This window comes from Lissotriton helveticus (genome assembly GCF_964261635.1).
Source record: "Lissotriton helveticus chromosome 1_1 unlocalized genomic scaffold, aLisHel1.1 SUPER_1_unloc_1, whole genome shotgun sequence".
Classification (NCBI taxonomy): Eukaryota; Metazoa; Chordata; class Amphibia; order Caudata; family Salamandridae; genus Lissotriton; species Lissotriton helveticus.
Window position 1 is genome coordinate 7,217,539 of NW_027611648.1, and position 22,514 is coordinate 7,240,052.

The 22,514-nt window shown below is 49.2% G+C and overlaps 1 protein-coding gene and 2 pseudogenes across 1 annotated transcript; all 3 read left to right on the top strand.

Annotated features, from left to right (window-relative positions):
• The first annotated feature begins 1,816 nt into the window (after window positions 1-1,816).
• Window positions 1,817-3,178, top strand: LOC144805430 (uncharacterized; annotated as a pseudogene).
• Window positions 3,179-5,354: 2,176 nt separating this feature from the next.
• LOC144805414 (uncharacterized) lies at window positions 5,355-6,659 on the top strand. The gene has a single exon (XM_078671975.1). The coding sequence runs from the start codon at window positions 5,355-5,357 to the stop codon at window positions 6,657-6,659; it is 1,305 nt and encodes a 434-aa protein (XP_078528101.1).
• A 211-nt stretch (window positions 6,660-6,870) lies between these two features.
• LOC144805434 (U1 spliceosomal RNA) lies at window positions 6,871-7,005 on the top strand (annotated as a pseudogene).
• The last annotated feature ends 15,509 nt before the right edge of the window (window positions 7,006-22,514 follow it).

Below are 22,514 nucleotides of genomic sequence, written 5' to 3' on the forward strand. Positions count from 1 at the left end.
TGTGTATTTGTCTCCTCTTAAAATTTTGACTTTTGTTTTGCAGTGTAGCTCTTAAACATTGAAAGTGCATGATTTATTGGAAGTTTTGTTTAACTTTTGTAGACAGAATAAAATAAGTTATGGAGGAAAGGTTTTCCAGTAACAAGTATAATTTTTTTTTAAATCTGCTTGCTAACCTTACTTCTTAGATTATTTTGTTCATTATATTGTATTGACCTTTGGGTACTGTTAGTTCACTGACTTATGACTATGGTGTATTGTCTTCAATTAGTCAACCTTTTACTATTATATTTATACTTACTACTGGTGTGATTCTGTATTCTTTATATTGCATTCCCTTGTATTATTCCAAATGAATTATGTTAATGAAATATGTAACTTATGTTTTACTAGCTTGACATTCTATCATTTTCCGCTTTTTACTGATTTGTTGTCAAATTAATGGTTTAATACTTTAGTATTTTATATTCACTATTTAATATTTAATGATGTTTGTTTTCTAAGGTAGTTTTATATGTAAGTAAAAAACATTTTTTTCCTTTTTTTCTACTATTATTTACATTTTATAAAAAAGTATACAGTACAAAGACATAATGCCTAAACATTGTATAATATGAAATTCTTTATAAATCAGTGTTCAAATAGTTCTAGTTAAAATCTTATGCTGTATAATATTTGTAAAACAATGTATTTAATCTCTTTTTTGTGCAATGTAGTTTGTAAACATTGAAAGTGTATAGTATATATATATATATATATATATATATATATATATATATATATATATATATATATATATATATATATATATATATATATATATATATGTGTAAGTTTTATTATACAGGTAAATGAATGGTAACTTTTTTTCTAAGGCAGTTTTGTATTAAAGTAAATAAACATGTTACTTTTCTTAGATGTTACAAGTATTCCTTTATTATATATTTTTTTTACAATTGGCATTTCTTGTAGAGTTTGTTTAATACATCCATTAGTATATATGACTTCACAGGTTGCAGGTAAATATTCCATCAATTCATCTGTTAAATCTTCTGTAGGTATGAGCAGTAATTCAGTGGTGGTCCCATTCTCTTAAAACCACCCCAAGCACAGTTATGGGCAAAAATACAATGAAAAGCCCCTGCAAAGCATTATGGGATAAGATTAGCATCATTATTAGCATTCATGAAAGGGTTTCAATGTTTTTGAATTTTACTCATCAGGGACATCTAGGGACGACGATGTGAACGGCAGCTTGATGTATAATATTTTAAATGCTATTGCATTTGCCTCATCAGGGACATCTAGGGACGACGAGGTGAACTGCAGCTTGATGTATAATATTTTAAATGCTATTGCATTTGCCTCATCAGGGACATCTAGGGACGACGAGGTGAACTGCAGCTTGATGTGTACTATTTTAAATGCTATTGCATTTGCCTCATCAGCGACATCTTGGGACAACGAGGTGAACTGCAGCTTGATGTATAATATTTTAAATGCTATTGCATTTGCCTCATCAGGGACATCTGGGGATGAGGAGGGGAACTGCAGCTCTTTGTAGAATTATTTGGATACTATAATATTCACTTCCCACTGCTAATCTCGTCCCATAATGCTTTGCAGGGGCTTTTAATTGGGACTGTATTTGTGACCATAACTGTGCTTGTGGTAGTCCTAAGAGGATGGGACCACCACCGATTCGAATCGTTCAGCAAGATGTGCTCTTTGTTTTGAAGGCATCTTCTTGGTTCTGCCCCTAGCTCCTTGAGGAATCCTTCTTCTTCTCCTGGGCACAGCACAGCGGAGCAGCAGGATGAGCAGACCTCTGAATCCATGGTGCCACAACAGTGTGAAGCTGCAGAGAAAGGTGGAGTCAGATGGCACCACACAACACCACACAACACCTAAGCAGGAAGATATTCACTGAGCTGCTGGTAACTAAGATGGGGTTCACAGCAGCAGAAATCTGGTGCATCATGACGGATGCACCCAAAGGCACCTACCTGCTGACAGTTCATGTTCGAACAAATCTGCAGATGTGCTGGTCACGACGGGAGGAGAAACGCAGGTCAAGAGAATGACCGTGCATGTCTACAACCCACATGTCAATGTCCAAGACCTGACAACCTTCCTACGCCGCCACTGCACAGTGACTAAAGCCCCCTCCCGCAACCTGGACAGTGATGGCATCTGGGATGGTAAATGGACAGCAATGGTGAAGCTGAAGGAGGACCCGTTGGCCCCAGATGGGATTTGCCACCCCCCTTCCAGTTTCTCTCTAGGGCGCGACTCAGGATAAATGTACTACCCTGGGCAGCCCAAACTATGCAACAGGTGCAGCAAACCAGGCCACACTGGCAAAGACTGCACAGCGCAAATATGCAGGAACTGCAAAAAAGAAGACCACACAGCAAAAACCTGCAAATAGAAAACCCCATGCAACCTCTGTGGGGGTGTAGGCCATCTCTTTAAGGACTGCCCAAAAAGAGCCAAATCCTACCCCCACGCTGCCCAACCTCAGTGGAGAAGCCAACCAGAGGAGGAGGAGGCAGAAGTGACCCTGCATCCAGTCCCAGCCCAGTGGCAGGAGAGGGGGACCGGGAAAGGGAAGGGCCACAACCAGAACGCGCCCAAGCCCAAGCAGGACACCGCCAAGGTCCCAGAGACACAGACACCCAACGATACCATCCCTGAGCCCGGTGTGCACAGTGAGCTAATGGAGACTCCCACCCCAACTGCCACCGAGGCCCCGGAGGAAGGTGCCTGGGCAACACAGGAGCGCAGGAAAAGGAGACACTCAACGGACTCTGAAGGAGCAAGCAAGAGACCCGTGAGCACCCACAACTCCTACTCTGCGCTCGAGGATCCAGAAGAAGAAATGCAGCCGGCACAAGACACCACGAATGAGCAACTCAAGCAAGTGACAGAAGTGCTGAGGGAGATGAGGGCGCTGGCAAACTCCATGGAAGCATCCCCACCCCCATCGCCAACAAGAGTAGAGGAGGTTGAGACCACCATCGAAGGCCAAGAGCAAGACCTGCCCGTCACCCCAGAGGAGGCCGACCACGAGCCCAGCCAAGAAGGTGGAGCAGCCATCGTGCAACAGCAAGCAACAGCCGCCGGGCAGGAAAGCCCAGCACAAGAGACCCGACAGGAGGCTCAACCAGCCCCGTAAGTAGCCTTGTCGAATGTTTTTGCAACCAATTGCCTTGACTTGATAATTAGTCTTTAAGTATTAAGTTTACTCTTAAAAACTAATTAATGATGGCTATTTCATTATTTTCCATAAATGTCAGAAGTATTAGAGACAGGCGCAGATGTGCTAGTACTTTGAGTTTTCTTGCCAGCCAGGAGTGTGATGTGTACATGATTCAGGAATGCTCCATCCCCTTTGCAACGTCATACTCCCACCTAGAACAGCAGTGGACCCTAGGGCCTTCCTTTTGGTCTGGGGGGAACAGCAGTAGGTCTGTGGGAGAGGCTACCTTAGTCAGAGGAAGGCGTTTCACGATGGACTCAGTCACCGAGCTGGAGGGCGGCAGGGCTCTTGTCGTCGACGGTTCGTGGGCAGGAGAGCCAGTTAGACTCATCAACGTGTACGCCCCTTCTGACGTAGGCGAGCGACGGGAGCTGTTTCAGCGCCTCAGGCCACAGCTGGTCACCTCTAGAACAATTTTGATGGGCGGGGGTTTTAACTGTATTCTAGGAGCAGGTGGTAGATGTGGGGCCAGGGCTGGGGAAGGACGGATGGATGACGCTGCGAGACTACTGGTAGAGATGGTGGGGGAGTCCTCCCTGACAGACGTCATTGGGACCATGGGGGCGGACGCCAGGAACTTCACCTGGAGTCGCCCCGATGGTTCCTTGCGCTCCGGGATAGACTTCATCTTCACCTCTCAATCAGTGGAGCTCAAGCAGCATTCAATGGTGACAGTTCATTTCTCTGACCACAGAGCTATCCACTTCCAAGGGGAACTGACGGGCAAGTTCCTGACAGGTCCAGGCACTTGGAAACTGAGTAGCTCTCTGCTGGAGAAAGAGGGTGTGATGGAGGTGTTGAGGGAGACATACACCCAGTGGCAGGCCTTGAAAGACACATTCGAGTCCACAGGGAAATGGTGGGAGTGGGTCAAGGGCAGGCTCCGGGATTTTTTCAAGAATGTGGGCAGGCAGGTTGAAAGGGGGAGAAAGAGGGAGTTCAGTAGACTACAGCAAGAGCTGCAAGAACTGCACGACCTCCAACTCCGGGGATGGGACGTCATGAGCCCCCTGGAAGAAGTCAAGAAAGAGCTGAGCGAGCACTTTCACGACGAATCCAGGAGGATCATTTTCCGTTCCAAGGTGGAGAACTTGGAGAAGGGGGAGAAATGCAACTCCTTCTTCTTTAAGAAAATCCACTCTTCGCACACCCCTCTGGTTCAACTGCGCAACAAGGAGGGGACCGTCTGTGACACAAGGGAGGACATTAAGAAGGTAGTGACAGATTTCTATGGGGACCTCTACTCAGAGAAGAGGTCAGAGGGAGAACAGGCAGAAAAGTTTCTGTCTGGTATCCCAAGAACTGTTTCCCCAACAGTGAGAGAAGCCCTAAATGCCCCCCTGACTTTGGACGAGCTGCACCTTGCAGTGAAATCCTTCAAGTCAGGAAAGACACCGGGTAGTGACGGTCTCCCAGTCGAGTTCTATGCCTCACTGTGGGACCTAGTGGGACCGGATCTCCTGCAGGTGTATGAGGAGATGGAGAGGGAGGGAATCATGCCCCGCACTCTGAGGGAAGGAATGATTGCTCTCTTGTATAAACATAAGAAGGAAAGAGATGTGACCTAAAGAACTGGCGTCCCATCTCTCTCCTGAATGTAGACTACAAGATCCTTGCAAAGACACTAGTGAACAGACTGAAGGGCGCCATGGGGGAGTTAGTACACCCAGACCAGACCTGTGGGGTCCCGGGGCGCAGGGGCGCAGATAGCCTGGCACTGATAAGGGACACGATCCGGTACATCACGGGCCGCAAGATCCGGGCTGCACTGGTCTGTCTAGATCAGGAGAAGGCTTTCGATCGCGTCTACCATGAGTTCATGGAGAGGGTACGACACGGGTTTGGGCTGGGGGAGCGCTTCTGCGGTTACGTTAAAGTAATGTATAAAGACATCTTCAGTTCAGTCATTGTAAATGGTTGTAAAACAGACCCCTTTCCTACCAGGTCCGGGGTAAGACAAGGCTGCCCGCTCTCGCCACCTCTGTTTGTTTTGGTTATAGAACTTCTTGCCGAGTACATCAGGTAGAACCCAAACATCAGAGGGATCCAGACACCCGGCGAAGCAAAGAAGGAGGTCAAGTGCTCGCTGTACATGGACGATGTCACCCTCTTCGGCGCGGATGGAGAATCAGTCAAATCCCTGCTGGAGGCGTGCACAGACTTCGGCAAGGCATCAGGGGCGAAAATAAACGTGGACAAGTCGCAGGCCAAACTCTTCGGGCGATGGGACCTCTGCAACGAGCCTCTCCCCTTCCCCATCGAGGCAGGACTGATGAAGATCCTCGGCGTCTGGTTTGGAGGACCAGGGGTGGCAGCGAAGAGCTGGAACGAACGCTTGGCCAAGGTGAAGCAGAAACTGGGTCTCTGGAGCCTGAGAAACCTGAGCATTGAGGGGAAGGCTCTGGTGCTCAGGAACGACGCCCTGCCCGTGCTGCAGTATGTGACTCAGGCCTGGCCACTCCTGGCCAACGTAGCACGGGCCATCAACAGCATGGTGTTCCATTTCGTCTGGCACTCAAAGATGGACAGGGTGAAACGGTCGGTTATGCACAAGGAATACCGCAAAGGGGGGAAGGCAGTCCCCGACATCCCAACGATCCTCAGGGCTTTCTTTGTGTGTGGCTGCGTCCGGATAACCGTGTCAAACATTAACAAGGACCACTCTGCCTACAAAGTCTTCCGCTTTTTCCTTCTCCTGGTGTGGAGACGGCTGGGATGGGATAAGTGGGAAAATGCAGTGACTTTCAACTGGGACCTCCCATGGTACTACAGGGAGGTGGAAAAGTTTGTGGGTGAATTTGGGCTGAACTGTGTCACTCCTTGCCTCTGGAAGCCCAAGACAATCCGCAAACTGATCAGGACCAGGGACACCACCGAAGCAGTTAGCGACCTGCCACCAGCAACGGCAACGCACGTGTGGGGAAATGTATCCTCCCCAAGTCTGACAAACAGACACAAGGACATAGCATGGATGTCTGTGAAGGGGGGCCTGCCAGTGAGGTCCTTCATGCACAGCAGAGGCCTGTGCCCGCACAGGAACTGTCCAAGGGGATGCCCTGCAGAGGAATCTGCACACCACCTCTTCTGGGCCTGCCCCTTTGCCCAGAGACTGAGGGCTGCCTTACGACAAGAACTGCTAGCCCTTATCCCCTACGAGAACATTACTGAACAGTCCATGATGTACGGGCTGTTTCCAGGGACACACACAGAGGAAGCTATCCAGGGGTGCTGGAGGCTTCTCTGCTGTATTAAAGACATTCTCCTGTTCGCCAGGACCCGCCTGGTGACCAATGGAGAGGTGGTGAACCGAGAAGGGTGCCGCAGGATGGTGCTCAGCCTGCTTAGAGACTATGCAGCCATGGACAAGAAGGAAAGTGAGGAGGAGGAAGAACTGTAACAAAACCCCCCTTCCCCAAGTGGTGGCCCCATTAAAACCGTAAACGATATCTGCAAACATTTCTGAACCCCAAACTGATGACATGTTAAGGTTTAAATGCATTGATTGAAAAGTTAAAGTGGACTGCCTTCCCTAAGGGGGAGGTACCACTTCCTTAAAAACTATGGATCGCAAACTTTGAAGCACTTAATAAAACGCTGCCCCCCCCCACAAAAAAAGGTGGTTCTCCCAGGGTGAGGCTCATCCATTGCACTTCGGATGTGCTGACCCCTGCGATGTCCCCAAATGCGGGATACTCAACTGCATCATTTCTGGTAGTGGAGGACTGCGTTTGCGCTTTCCTCTGATCACTCTGGTTTCAAGAAAGACAAAAAGGAAACAAATAACAAGCATTTACAATGCAATGGTTTCGCCTTTGGAAAAGTTAGAGTTATTGGCATTGCTCATGACATTTCTTTTTTTTTTACTTATAAATAAATGGCATTGTTATTTATATTGCCAACAGCTCTCACAGCCCACACAGCTCTCTCAGCCCACACAGCCCACAGCCGACACAGCCCACACAGCTCTCAGCCCAACACAGCCCACACAGCTCTCAGCCCAACACAGCCCACACAGCTCTCAGCCCAACACAGCCCACACAGCTCTCAGCCCAACACAGCTCTCAGCTCTCTCAGCCCACACAGCTCTCAGCTCTCTCAGCCCTCACAGCCCACACAGCCCACACAGCCCACACAGCCCACACAGCCCTCTCAGCCCTCACAGCCCTCACAGCTCTCAGCCCAACACAGCTCTCAGCCCAACACAGCTCACAGCCCTCACAGCCCTGACAGCCCTCACAGCCCTCACAGCCCACACAGCCCACACAGCCCACACAGCCCACACAGCCCACACAGCCCACACAGCTCTCACAGCCCACACAGCTCTCACAGCCCACACAGCTCTCACAGCCCACACAGCTCTCACAGCTCTCACAGCCCACACAGCTCTCACAGCCCACACAGCTCTCACAGCCCTCACAGCCCTCACAGCCCACACAGCTCTCACAGCCCACACAGCTCTCACAGCCCACACAGCTCTCACAGCCATCCGCCCACACAGCTGTCACAGCACAGCAGTTGTTCTCAGTGCAAGTGTGCACTGAAGCAGGTACTGTAGTAGAATTGGCCTATACCATGTACTGCACTGTGACATTTACACAGCACTTCATCCCCGGGCTGTGGAGCGCTCTGATTTGCACGGAGATCCTAGGTGCAAAGGTTTAAGATGGCGCGGGTTCGAGCGTGACCAGTGCCTGTGATGCTGGGTGACGCGTGTGAGGTCTGGAGATGGGGACTCTGCGCAAGCGCAGATCGGCCCTCTTACGTGGCTGGTTATAATATACTACTTTGCACAAGCGCAGACATGCCCTGCCTCTTACATGGCTGCGCAGCCAAGTTTTAATGTGCTCCATTTTTTTTTTTGCTGTTTGCAAAGTCCTCTTATTCCTGCTGGCACGGAGTGGTGCATCTTCGGCGTTTCACCCTGTGCGAGATTTGTTGAAGGAAGGAACAGATAGGAGAGGGGCTGCTCCATGACACTGTGGTTTCCTTGACAGTGGTTGCTCACTTTTTTTTGCTGGGGGAACGAACAGACAGGCTGACATTGCAGCACGCACACAGAAAGACGGACCTTAGACACTGCAGGCACACAGACAGACAGAGACTGCAGGCACACAGATAGACGGACACTGGAGGCACACAGACAGACAGACGGACCTCGGACACTGCAGACACACAGACAGGCTGACATTGCACGCACACAGACAGACGGACACTGCAGGCACACACACAGACAGACGGACCACGGACACTGCAGGCAGGCAGACAGCCGATCACCGCAGGCACACAGATAGACGGACATTGCAATCAGACAGATGGACACTGCAGGCGCACAGACAGCGGGACACTACAGGCACACAGACAGACGGACACTACAGGCACACAGACAGACGGACACTACAGGCACACAGACAGACGGACACTACAGGCACACAGACAGACGGACACTACAGGCACACAGACAGACGGACACTACAGGCACACAGACAGACGGACACTACAGGCACACAGACAGACGGACACTACTGTTTTCAACCTTAGCTCTGTGGTTATTAAAGCTTGCGGTGTCAGTGCTGAGGGATGGTCGAGTCCTTGGCGATGTGGGGAAAATAAAGTACCTATAAAGCATATCATGAACGGTGCATGACTCATAAGTGCAATTAAACAATATCTTAGGCGGACTACTACAACTGATGTCCAATCACTCAATAAAGATAAATCATGAAACTGAATTTAACCTTTTCTGCTTTATCATGTGCTGGCTGTCAGCCATAGGCATACGAGGGTTGTAATGTCCACAAATCCATACGGATATGTTTGGGCTTAATATACATGCTTCGACACTTCAGCCTCTCACAAAGCGGTTCAATCGCCAAGACCATTTCGGACTGAAGAAAGCGGTTAGTCACTCGCCTGACTCACGAGGGTAAGAGTCATGATGATTGATTCTTCTAGATGCTAAACATGCGCTTTTTCTCTTCCAAGCCCCGCTATTATTAAAATATCGGCAGAAGGGGAAGGGGGGGGCAACGCAGAGCGCGCTCTCGGCAAATCAAAACTCCATTCAGGCGGGTGATGGATGACGCTGCCCTGCCGGTGAACCCTCACTTTAATACAGAGGAAGTTATGAAAGCGACATCGATCACAAGGCCCTGCGAGGCGGGGCAGCCCCCGCAGCCCGCGGGGTGGCAGGCTGCCTGCTTTCCCTCTCAGTTCAAAATCAGGAAATTATAGCGTCAGTAGCGGAGGGGGGACAGGAAAGGAACCACTCACCTGGACTTCCTCGGCTGGCCGGCCCTCCGCTCCTGTCCGGTTAGCCCCCCACCCTCGCCCGCTTCTTCCTCCTTCCAAGTGAGGCGGCCGGGGTGGCAGCGCTGCAGGCCAGTCCCGCCTCGCTTCACCCGGGTGCTGCGGGAGTTCCTCTCTGGGCTCCCAGTCTGCTGTCACCCGGCCGGGAGCAGCGCAGACTTCCAGCGCTCGCCGTGGCTCCTCTTCTCGCGCTGGGCGGCGGGGGGGGCGGGCACTTCCGGCCGGCCGCGCTGGGATTGGCCGGCCGGCTGAAGAAACCCGCGGGCGGGACGGGATACCAATATTTGTTTGTGAGGACACGGGGGGGGCGGGAGAGGACGAGGGGGGCGGGCGGGAGAGGACGAGGGGGCGGGAGAGGACGAGGGGGGCGGGCGGGAGAGGACGAGGGGGCGGGAGAGGACGAGGGGGGCGGGAAAGGACACGGACGTCGGGAGGGAGGAGGGAACAGCAAACACGGCCCGGCCGGACCAGACACGGGGGCGTTCCCGGCGTCGCGTGACGTCGGCAAAAGGAAAAGAATCTCGGGAACGCCCCCGTGTCTGGTCCGGCATTGATGGACAGGCCCCTCGTCCAATGGCTAGGCTCCATTTATGGAGCCAGCCAATGAATGACGAGGGCCGACCCAAAGCCACACTACAGTTCTCATAAGATTTCTCCTGCGCAAAAGCTGCTTGCGCAGCTTTTTGCAGTCGAAACCTAAAAAGGACCCTTTGACGTTTATTGTGGTCCGTCCAGGGTGCTGTAAGCTGGCTGGAATGGGACGTGGGCGAGGGCCAATGACACATGCAAATTTTCAAGCCTGGGGGATGCTGTGTTAGGGCTTAGAAACCTGGGGCCTTATTTATGAAGGCCTTGCGCCGCCGGTGCGTCACTTTTTCCCATGTTAAAAGTGACGCACCGGCGGCGCAAGGCCTTCATAAATAAGGCCCCTGCTTCTGGAAGAAAAAAAAAATAGTGATGTTTCCCTTCCACTTCGTGTGCCAGTGAAACTGTTTTCTTGAATTTTTGAAAGACGTTTCCAGGAGGAGCGTCTGCATAGCAAGTTAATGTGAGATATTTGATCATTTAAATGCTCGAAGGTATTAGGATATTTAATATCGATGGAGATAAAACATTACGAGTTGTTTTTTCTTGAAAGTCAGGTATAAACAGGACTCACAATAAGCGACTTTGATCTCGCACACCTGTCACTTGTAAATCTTAAGCATCCTCCTGCTTTGCAGAGAAGTCAGACGACAGAAGAAAGAGAGAAGCATTTCATGATCCCAAGAGAAGAAGGGTGAAATGAGGAGAAGGTGCGCTGGGCTTTGTAGAGCAGGAGGGTGAAATGCGGAGAAGGCACACTGGGCTTTGTAGAGCAGGAGGGTGAAATGAGGAGGCGGATTACAAGAAGGATGAAATGAGGAGACGAATGACTTTCTTCACGAGAGGGGCAGAGGACTCTAGAAGGAACAAAGCAGCCTCCACGTGTCCCCTCTGTTTTCAAGAGAGCAAACACCCCTCCCTCCCCCAAAGAAATGAACCCAACTACTCCTCATTTCACCCTCCTGCTCTCTAGCAGGGGCGTGCTTGTGATCTACGAGGTGCCAGCAGAGCAGAGACAAAGGGGCTGGGGCTGTCTGTGCCTGCGTGGAACCTATTTTTAGCCAATGACGAGAGTAGAAAATACATAGATTGCTTATGGGTGATGTGTTCGTAATTTCCGTGTAATTATGAGTGACATTCAACAACTGTGAGCGCTGTGAAATAATCCTGTTATTTGCACTTGAAGCGACAATCCAGAGCAGGATACAGCTTGCTGTGAGTGTGTGATTGGACTCCTCACACGGTGACCGTGTGAAGGGAGTGGAGCTGGTGTCACACGGTGGGCGTGAGTGTGCAGGTCACGGGTCCACTGTCGGTCTCTTTGAAAGCGCTTCCACAGCTGGGGGTCAAACAACTGCAGCGTCACCGCCTGCCCACAATCCTTTGCGAAATATCTGCATACAACCCTCATTGCATTTGCTTTTCCTCCCTAAGGCCACGAATAACTACCTTAATGAACCCTGTGTTCGTAGATTCTCTCCTAACTCTTTATCGTTAATCGTCACAAGTGCAGCCTCGCCCTAACCTCACCGGGCGGTCGTGGTTCTCGCTTCTCTAAAATGCGAATAACGCTGCACTCTCTTGACATGTGAAGTATGGATCCAGGAATGAAGTTCCACTTGCACTTCGTGTGGCAGTGAGACTCACTTCTTGGATTTTTGAAAGACGTTTCCTGGAAGAAGCGTCCGAATAGTAAATTAAACAAAAGATCAGGGCACGAGTCGGGGTACCACGCGGGTGGACGGCATCCCCCCACTTATTTGCGAGGGTTTTTCAGGGTGGACGCCGTCCACCCTGCTAATTCAAAACCGCGTCCATCATACCTTACAAAATGGGAGGCACAAAGTAAACAAGGCATTTCCAGGTCCCAGCACGCCGGTCACCACGCCCCTGCACCTACCAGGTGCACCGTTGGCAGGGTACCCAATAGACGCCAAGGATCCGATTCCGACCTCAACCAATGAATGGGTGGGTCTGCAACTCGGCAGTCCCGCCCACCCGCAACATGCTCTTTATTTTTCGCGCTTTCCTTCAATGAGCTCCTTTGCTTTTTCGGAGCGTGTGACCCCTTTGCCTGCTGCCTGACCTGCCGCCGCTTCCTGCACCAGACTTCCCGGCCTCGCCTGCTGCCCTCTCCAGTCCCGGCCTCGCTCGTCTGCTGCCCCCTCCCGACCTCGCCTGCTGCCCCCTCCCGGCCTCGCCTGCTGCCCCCTCCCGGCCTCGCCTGCTGCCCCCTCCCGGCCTCGCCTGCTGCCCCCTCCCGGCCTCGCCTGCTGCCCCCTCCCGGCCTCGCCTGCTGCCCCCTCCCGGCCTCGCCTGCTGCCCCCTCCCGGCCTCGCCTGCTGCCCCCTCCCGGCCTCGCCTGGTGCCCCCTCCCGGCCTCGCCTGGTGCCCCCTCCCGGCCTCGCCTGGTGCCCCCTCCCGGCCTCGCCTGCTGCCCCCTCCCGGCCTCGCCTGCTGCCCCCTCCCGGCCTCGCCTGCTGCCCCCTCCCGGCCTCGCCTGCTGCCCCCTCCCGGCCTCGCCTGCTGCCCCCTCCCGGCCTCGCCTGGTGCCCCCTCCCGGCCTCGCCTGGTGCCCCCTCCCGGCCTCGCCTGCTGCCCCCTCCCGGCCTCGCCTGCTGCCCCCTCCCGGCCTCGCCTGCTGCCCCCTCCCGGCCTCGCCTGCTGCCCCCTCCCGGCCTCGCCTGCTGCCCCCTCCCGGCCTCGCCTGCTGCCCCCTCCCGGCCTCGCCTGGTGCCCCCTCCCGGCCTCGCCTGCTGCCCCCTCCCGGCCTCGCCTGCTGCCCCCTCCCGGCCTCGCCTGCTGCCCCCTCCCGGCCTCGCCTGGTGCCCCCTCCTGGCCTCGCCTGGTGCCCCCTCCCGGCCTCGCCTGGTGCCCCCTCCCGGCCTCGCCTGGTGCCCCCTCCCGGCCTCGCCTGGTGCCCCCTCCCGGCCTCGCCTGCTGCCCCCTCCCGGCCTCGCCTGCTGCCCCCTCCCGGCCTCGCCTGCTGCCCCCTCCCGGCCTCGCCTGGTGCCCCCTCCCGGCCTCGCCTGGTGCCCCCTCCCGGCCTCGCCTGCTGCCCCCTCCCGGCCTCGCCTGGTGCCCCCTCCCGGCCTCGCCTGGTGCCCCCTCCCGGCCTCGCCTGCTGCCCTCTTCCAAACATTTTTACACGGATTTGATTTGACTCGAGTAAGTAGTATGATGTATCCTTGTGTGTTGCTGTTTCCACATTTTTTTGCGTTTGTGTTTTTATGTAATGTATGTGTGTGCAGGGAGTCGGGACTACAGCTATTTATTCAATAATCAAGAAGGCGCTTTAGGCCTCGTAGAGAGTATGGAAGAGAATATATACATACATGTATATATTCTCTTCCATACTCTCCATACATGTATATATTCTCTTCCATACTCTCTACGAGGCCTAAAGCGCCTTCTTGATTATTGAATAAATAGCTGTAGTCCCGACTCCCTGCACACACATACATTACATAAAAACACAAACGCAAAAAAATGTGGAAACAGCAACACACAAGGATACATCAGACTGTATGTATATATTCTCTTCCATACTCTCTACGAGGCCTAAAGCGCCTTCTTGATCCTTCCGAGATGCGACTATAAGCGCACCACCGATTTCGGTATTTCTAATGACATTTAAAGAGAAAATTCAATTGTGCTGTGTTTTATAAAGCAGACCTGTGTCATGGCGTGAATGTCTTTCCTTTAATTAAAGTGGGTGTATTTTAGAAAGTGTAAAAAAACAGCGGCTGCAACCAACAGGTGCATTACCAAATGGATGCATGTAATTGCGGCAGCTCAGTCGGTTAAGCGCCTGTTGCAGAGATTCCTTTATAAATACTAGTTTGTACACCAGTTTGTATCTCGGTAGAGGCGACTCAGTCTTTCATCCTGTTTTACTGGTTAAAAGGCGTGAAACCGTGTTAGGCTATAGCAAACCCCGTGAAATGATATCGACTGCCTTAGCAAACGCTCTATAATGTATGTCAGCGGAATATATAATTTATGGATACAATTAGTAAACTTGCGTTTCTCTATTAAATGACTTTGGGGAAAAAACTGTGATTTCTTAAAGCCAGTCTTTAATGAAACTAAACTTTGCACAATAATAGAGATGAAGAAAACAGAAGCAGAGCACCCAGGTATTGGAGGGGGTGGCGGGGTCAGGCGTAAACAAAAATAACAGCAGCAAAAACCTTTGAAACAGTAACACTGCACTATATATGTTAAACACACAGGAAACGGTAAACTAAAAATGCAGTTCTAGAAATCTCAGCTGAGCTTGTTCTAGAACCCAGAGTAATTTGGAAGGCTCCATACATACATAAAAAAGGGATTTTCTATATATATATATATATATATATATATATATATATATATATATATATATATATAGAGTTAAAAGTTACAGACAAATAAAAACAAGCATTTGCAATGCAATAGGTCTCGGATTTACGCGAGTTTAAGCTATTGGCATTGTAAACTGCAATGCCTTTTATTTATGTTTTAAAATGCAAAACAAAAATAAAAGGCATTGTGTTTTGCAATGTCAATAGCTCAAACTGGCGTATGAGAAGCATGGTCCTGTGCTAAGTTATCCAGGATGGTATGGGGAAATGGTTGAGAAGAAGTTTGAGAGTCCCAAGGAGACTAGATGCCAATCTAGTATTAGATATTACGTGGCCTGAAAGACTATGATGCTATTAAAATAAAACAAGAACAGAGAAGCAGCACAACTTTAATTGTCCTCAGTAATAATATGCAACTAACAGCCATTGACAAAGCCAATAGTCCTGGCTTGTTGTAGGTGTAATGTTGCTTGTTGTATCATATATGTGGATGCTATAACAGAAGCAACAAAATAGCAGTAGTGTGGCACACTATGATAATGGTGGTAATGACATTCCAGAGCAACTGCAACCTGTTTTGAGGGCGATAAACACACTTCCTGTGAGTTCAAGTGACTGCGAAAGGGGTTTCAGCACAATGAACTTGGTAATGTCACCCATACGAAACTGCCTTGGTATCGGACGCCTTTCATCATTAATGTTCATAAACCTCATGGGTCCTCCTCTTCCTCTTTGGAATCCAGTGCCATATGTGAACAGGTGGTTGATTACTCATCGTCATGCAGATGATAATCAATCTAGAAAGGTCGATCCTACAGCCCAGCACAATAAAAGATATGCAGACGCATGGTCGTTTTTTAATTGATAGCTTACAATGATATAAGCTGTCTCACATTTTTCCATGGCCAGACATCCTGTGGCAATATAACATGTCCCATAATGTCTGAAATAACAGATGTACAGAGTATAAGGCTTTAACTGTAAGTGTGCACCTTTCATTTTTTTCTCTCATGGTCACAGTTTATTCTACTTGTTAATAAATGTAAATGTCGTGTTCTAGGTAGTGTAATAAATTTTATAGTTTTGATAATCACTATTGTAGTTTCTAGTATGTGCTTTTCTTCTGCTTTTTTCAACACACTAATTCTACTTTTGTTGCAATATATGCAAATGATAGATGTCACTTCCTGTGGTGATGTCACTTCCTGCGGTGATGTCACTTCCTGCGGTGATGTCACTTCCTGTCGTGATGTCACTTCCTGTGACCACGCCTACCTTGGAGAGTCCCCCCACTTCTTTTTTTAGGACTTGTGCCCTGCAAAAGATACGGATAGTTCAAAGGAGTGTGGGTATTTAGATGAGTAATATCGATGGGGGCATCTCTTTCCTTTTTTTTTTAAATGAACACTGAAAGTCAGGTTAGAGCAGGACACGTAATACGTGTACTCGTTCCTGCACACCTGTTGCTAATTAACAAACGTTCCTGCTTTGGGGAGAATGAAGACGATTGAAGAAAGAGAAGCCTTTGTTGATCACCAGAGAAGAAGGGTGAAATGAGGAGAAGGTGCGCAGGACTTTGTAGAGCAGAAGGATGAAATGAGGAGACGGATTACAAGAAGGGTGAAATGAGGAGAAGGTGCGCTGGACTTTGTAGAGCGGAGGGATGAAATGAGGAGACGGATTTCAAGATGGGTGAAATGAGGAGAAGGTGCGCTGGACTTTGTAGAGCAGAAGGATGAAATGAGGAGACGGATTACAAGAAGGGTGAAATGAGGAGAAGGTGCGCTGGACTTTGTAGAGCGGAGGGATGAAATGAGGAGACGGATTACAAGATGGGTGAAATGAGGAGAAGGTGCGCTGGACTTTGTAGAGCAGAAGGATGAAATGAGGAGACGGATTACAAGAAGGGTGAAATGAGGAGAAGGTGCGCCGGACTTTGTAGAGCGGAGGGATGAAATGAGGAGACGGATTACAAGAAGGGTGAAATGAGGAGAAGGTGCGCTGGACTTTGTAGAGCGGAGGGATGAAATGAGGAGACGGATTACAAGAAGGGTGAAATGAGGAGAAGGTGCGCCGGACTTTGTAGAGTAGAGGGATGAAATGAGGAGACGGATTACAAGAAGGGTGAAATGAGGAGATGATGCATTGGACTTTGTAGAGCAGAAGGATGAAATGAGGAGACGGATTACAAGAAGGGTGAAATGAGGAGAAGGTGCGCTGGACTTTGTAGAGCGGAGGGATGAAATGAGGAGACGGATTACAAGATGGGTGAAATGAGGAGAAGGTGCGCTGGACTTTGTAGAGCAGAAGGATGAAATGAGGAGACGGATTACAAGAAGGGTGAAATGAGGAGAAGGTGCGCTGGACTTTGTAGAGCGGAGGGATGAAATGAGGAGACGGATTACAAGAAGGGTGAAATGAGGAGAAGGTGCGCTGGACTTTGTAGAGCGGAGGGATGAAATGAGGAGACGGATTACAAGAAGGGTGGAATAAGGAGAAGGTGCGCCGGACTTTGTAGAGTAGAGGGATGAAATGAGGAGACGGATTACAAGAAGGGTGAAATGAGGAGATGATGCATTGGACTTTGTAGAGCAGAAGGATGAAATGAGGAGACGGATTACAAGAAGGGTGAAATGAGGAGAAGGTGCGCTGGACTTTGTAGAGCGGAGGGATGAAATGAGGAGACGGATTACAAGAAGGGTGAAATGAGGAGAAGGTGCGCTGGACTTTGTAGAGCAGAGGGATGAAATGAGGAGACGGATTACAAGAAGGGTGAAATGAGGAGATGGTGCATTGGGCTTTGTAGAGCAGAAGGATGAAATGAGGAGACGGATTACAAGAAGGGTGAAATGACGAGAAGGTGCGCTGGGTTTGTGGAGAAGAAGGGTGAAATGAGGAGACGGATTACTTTCTTCACGACAGAGGCGGAGGACTCTAGAAGGAAAAAAGCAGCCTCCACTTGTCCCCTCTGCTTTACAGAGAGCAAATCCCCCTCCCTCCTTCGCCCCTCTGGTGAAGAAATGAACCCAACAGTCCCAATTTCTCCTCATTTCACCCTCCTGCTCTCCAGCAGGGGCGTGTTTGTTATCTAGGAGGTGTCAGCAGAGCAGAGACAAAGGGGCTGGGCAGGGCACAAGTCCTAAACAAGCATTTGTAATGCAATAGGTCTCGCATTAGGAAAGTTTGAACTATTGGTATTGTAAATGACACATTTTTTATTTATGTGTTTGTTTTGAAAATAGCGAAATGAATAGCTTTGTCATTTACAATGCCAATAGTTTTAACTTTCGCAATTGTGACACCTATAGCATTTGTAATGCAAAATGTGTTGTATTTACGTGACTTACATGTATTGATATTACAAAGAACAATGGCTTTTATTTTGTTTTAATAATTAATACTTAAATAAAAGCTATTGTAATTTATAATGGCAATAGCTTAAATGTTTGTAAATAACTCTTGTGAAGATTGTGTTCAGTGTATTTTATTGTGAAGAAAATACACAAACCGAAGTGAAATATTAAGATCTTTTTGTGACATTTGTAATAAAGCTTAAAACATTGAGAGAACATATTTGAACCAGTTGTTGTTGAATGGTTGCACAGATTGGTGCTGTGGTGGCGCTGAGTGATGTTGTGGTGGTGACGAATGATGCTGTGGCGTTCAGTGATGCTGTGGTAGTGCATAGTGATGTTGTGGTGCCCCTGAGTTATGCTGTGGTGGTGCTGAGTGATGCTGTGATGATGCGATAGATAGAGGGAGGGCGATATATAGATAGAGTAAGGGCGATAGATAGATCGAGTGAGTGCGATAGATAGATAGAGTGAGTGCGATAGATAGATAGAGTGAGGGCGATAGATAGATAGAGGGAGGGCGATAGTTAGATAGAGTGAGGGCGATAGATAGATAGATAGAGGGAGGGCGATAGATAGATAGAGTGAGTGCGATAGCTAGATAGATAGATAGATAGATAGATAGATAGATAGATAGATAGATAGATAGATAGATAGATAGATAGATAGATAGATAGATATAGAAATCGATAGATAGATAGATATATAGATGGATAGATAGATAGATAGATAGATAGATAGATAGATAGATAGATAGATAGATAGATAGATAGATAGATAGATAGATAGATAGATAGATAGATAGATAGATAGATAGATAGATAGATAGATAGAGTGAGGGCGATGGATAGATAGATAGAGGGAGGGCGATAGATAGATAGAGTGAGTGCGATAGTTAGATAGACAGTGGCGGTGCATCCATTTGGGCGCTGGGGCATTTCCCCATTAATGCCACTAATGCCACATGCCCATAAATTATAACTCGCGGCTCACCACTTGCGGCGGCTGAGGCTCACACAGTCACTGACGCATGATAATTCCGGCACCGGGCCACGTCCACTTTGGTGAGTGACAGACAGACTATTGTGTGTTGTTGTGAGCCCAGCAGCAATCGTGCGCATGTTTGTTTTTGGGCTGGTCATTTTTATGACCAGCCCAAACATGCGCACTACTAGCCACTGCCTTCCCCTAAGGAGAGCGAGGGTTGCTTCATGCAGCAGCCCCCGGTCTCCTAATGGGCAGGGGGCATCCCTGCTCGAGCCAATCCTGGTGCTGCTAATGCAGCGCCTGGATTGGCTGAGAGTGAAACACCTCGCAGTCAGGCTAGTCTAAGGCTGGAAGACGTTGAAGGCGGGAGGCGCCAATGCGGGACCCCAAACCAGAGCAGAGACGGCGCTGACCTGGGGGTAAGTTTTCACTTTTACTTCATTTTTAGCCCCCCTCCCCACTGCCACTGCCACTGCCACTGCTGTAGCCCCCAGACTGCCAGGGTTGTGAGATTTCCTTCGCGGTCGGACTCAGCTCGTGACTTTTTTCGAGTCCTGTGCACCTTAGTTGGCTGTCTGTTTAGCTTTACATGCGTGATTTGGTGTCGTAGGCCGTATGGTGGAGGGGGTTGGCGTGTGAGCATTACTTGCTCTCTTGAAACTTATTGTGCATGGGTGCGGCATGTTCTGTGTGGACTGGTTGGTTGTGTGTGCTGAAAAACGTCACCCGATGGGCTGTGATGTGGCCTTTGCTGAGTTAGAGAGATGATCATATGGCCAGCTGTTAATGTTTCAGTTCTCTTCCTCCCCTGAACGAGAAAAGTCTTCGGAGCCCGGGCTAGTTGGGGACGTCATCCAAACCCCTGTGGCCGATTCGAGCTGGCGCGTGCATGGAGACTGATCATTTTATCGTGGAATTTACCACACCTCGTCGAGAACCTAGTCTAGCATACTCCAGCACCCTGCCTTGCACTCGCAGACAGTGGCACAAAGTTAATGTGTCCACTTTTTTAGAAAATTGTACTTCTCCCGTCTTTCGGCCTTCGGATGATATTGAAGTAGCTCTCAAGAAATTCGGAGACGAAATAAAGACAACCATTGATAAAATTGCCCCTTTAAAATGTTTTAAACCAAGGCCAGTACAAAAGCATGCAGTCTGGTTCTCTGCCCATTTACGAACTCTTAAACAAGGAGCCAGGAAACTGGAGAAAAAGTGGCGAACTTCCCATCTCCTTGAAGATAGAGAAAGATATTGGGCTACCCTATCTTCTTATCATAAAGCAATAAGGGGTGCACGGAAAGCACACATTGCTACTCAAATACAGGAGGCTGGGAACTCACCTAGAGTTCTCTTTCAGATAGTGCAGACGTTGGCTAAACCGTCAGCATGTGAAGCCCCTGATATATCATCTCAAAAACTGTGTGACGAAGTTTCCTGTTTTTTTACCAACAAAATTGATAAAATCTATGATAAGATCTTATGTACCAATCAATCTAGACCCCTCAAGGAGACATTTCACTCAGATCCCATGAATCCCATCGGGGACACGCAATCCCTGGACAGCTTCCCCCCTATTTCATGTCTAGAAACCTCTGCCCTTTTAAAACGAATTAAGAGTGGAAGTCCAGAGGATGCTATTCCTGCTAAACTCATGCCTATTTTGGAAGAACATTTAAGCCCCCTGGTTACAGAACTAGTTAACCTATCACTCACTTCAGGCACTGTCCCCAAGGAATGGAAGCGAGCACTCGTCAGACCAACCAGAAAAAATACCACCATACCTTGGTCTGACTTGAGTAATTTAAGGCCCATCTCTCTGCTACCTTTCCTGGGGAAAGCTATAGAAAAACATGTTAACAAGCACTTGTCCAGCCACATTGAACAAGTGCAAGCCCTTGATGAATCCCAATCAGGATTCCGCCCCAGATATAGCACTGAATCCACCTTGCTGGCTGTCACCGATGACCTCCATGCCTACCAGGACAAGGGTTTCTCTGTCATACTTGTTCTGTTAGATCTATCGGCAGCGTTCGACACCGTGTCACATTCCATCCTGACTCAACGGTTGTCGAACGCTGGCCTGAAGAACAAAGCCCTAGATTGGATAAGGAGTTTCCTAACAGATCGCACCCAGACAGTCACCATGGGTGCATTTCGCTCAGCGGAAACTGAGATCTCTAAGGGGGTGCCACAAGGCTCATGCCTGAGCCCGACGCTCTTCAATATCTATGTGGCACCCCTGGCAGGAGTGCTGCGTAGATACGGGTTTGTTCCCGTATCCTACGCAGATGACACACAGCTCCTGTTTCCTTTTAGAACTCTTTCCGCTGAGGTTAGGAACTCCTTCTCATCTGGCATGGAGGAAGTGGCCAATTGGATGTCCAATAACTACCTCCAATGTAACGTCAGCAAGACGGAGATCATGCTGTTTGGGGAAGCTAAGATACTTTGGACCCCTGATTGGTGGCCAACAGAGCTGGGAGCAGTCCCTGAACCCAAACAGGTCGTGAAGAATCTTGGAATTCGACTTGATCACGACCTGTCCTTAAAACAACATGTCACCTACATTTCAGGGATATGCTTCCACACCATTGGTTTACTCCGAAAAAAATTTCCACTCTTACCCAACTCAACAAGAAAGATCCTGGTTCAGGCACTTATCCTGAGCCGGATTGATTACTGTAATGGGTTGTTACTCTCAGTCAATGAAGGGCTATTGGATAAATTGCAGGTTGTGCAGAACACGGCGGCTCGCCTGGTCCTGAATGCCCCCCCAAGAACTGCATCCAAACCCCTCTTTAAGCAATTACATTGGCTTAATGTTAGACAAAGGGCAAAATTCAAGATATGCTGCCTAATCCACAAATGCTTGAATGGACTAGGACCCGCCTACCTGGAAAGGAAATTTAGACCATACGTCCCTTTACGGTCCCTTAGATCAAGCAACAACTTTCTTCTTGTGGTGCCGCATATCAAAAAAGTTAGACATGGAGGAAGAGCCCTGTCAACTATGGGCCCCAAGATGTGGAACAAGCTTCCGTTGGCCCTAAGGTTATGCAAAGAGCATTTAACCTTCCGAAAACAGCTAAAAACTATTCTGTTTAAAAACGAAATTTAATCGTCTTCCACTGTGTAGTTGCTAATTTATTGGGCATGAAGCGCAGAGATACTCCTTACGGAGTGATTCTAGCGCTATATAAACTAATAAATAAATAAATAAATGGAGAGGGGGTGTGGGGCTGAAAAGTAAGAGTTGAAGGAGCTGCGAATGAGACGTGAGAATGAAGATGGGAGGGAGAGGGAGAAAGAATGAGGGGACGCAAACGGGGAGGGCAGGAGGATCTATGTAGTGGCGAGTGGAAGAGAGATTGGAGGAGGGGGAAAGGTGAAGAGACTAGAAGGGGAGAAAAGGGTGAGATGTGAAGGAGCTAGAAAGGGGGAGGTTGTAAAGAAATGGAAGGCGTGAGTTTGAGAGGGTGGGAAGGAAGATGAAAGAGAGATGGGATAGAAGAATTAGGTGTGCGAAAAGAGGCCAAGGCTAAAGAGGTGAGGGAAGGGAGAGGCCTTGAGGGGGGAGAACAAGTTTGAGATGGGGGAAAAGAGGAGCAGAAGAGATAGGAGAAGAAGGGAGAAAGAGTACAAGATGTAGAGAGCGGTGGGACAGGAGAATAGAGA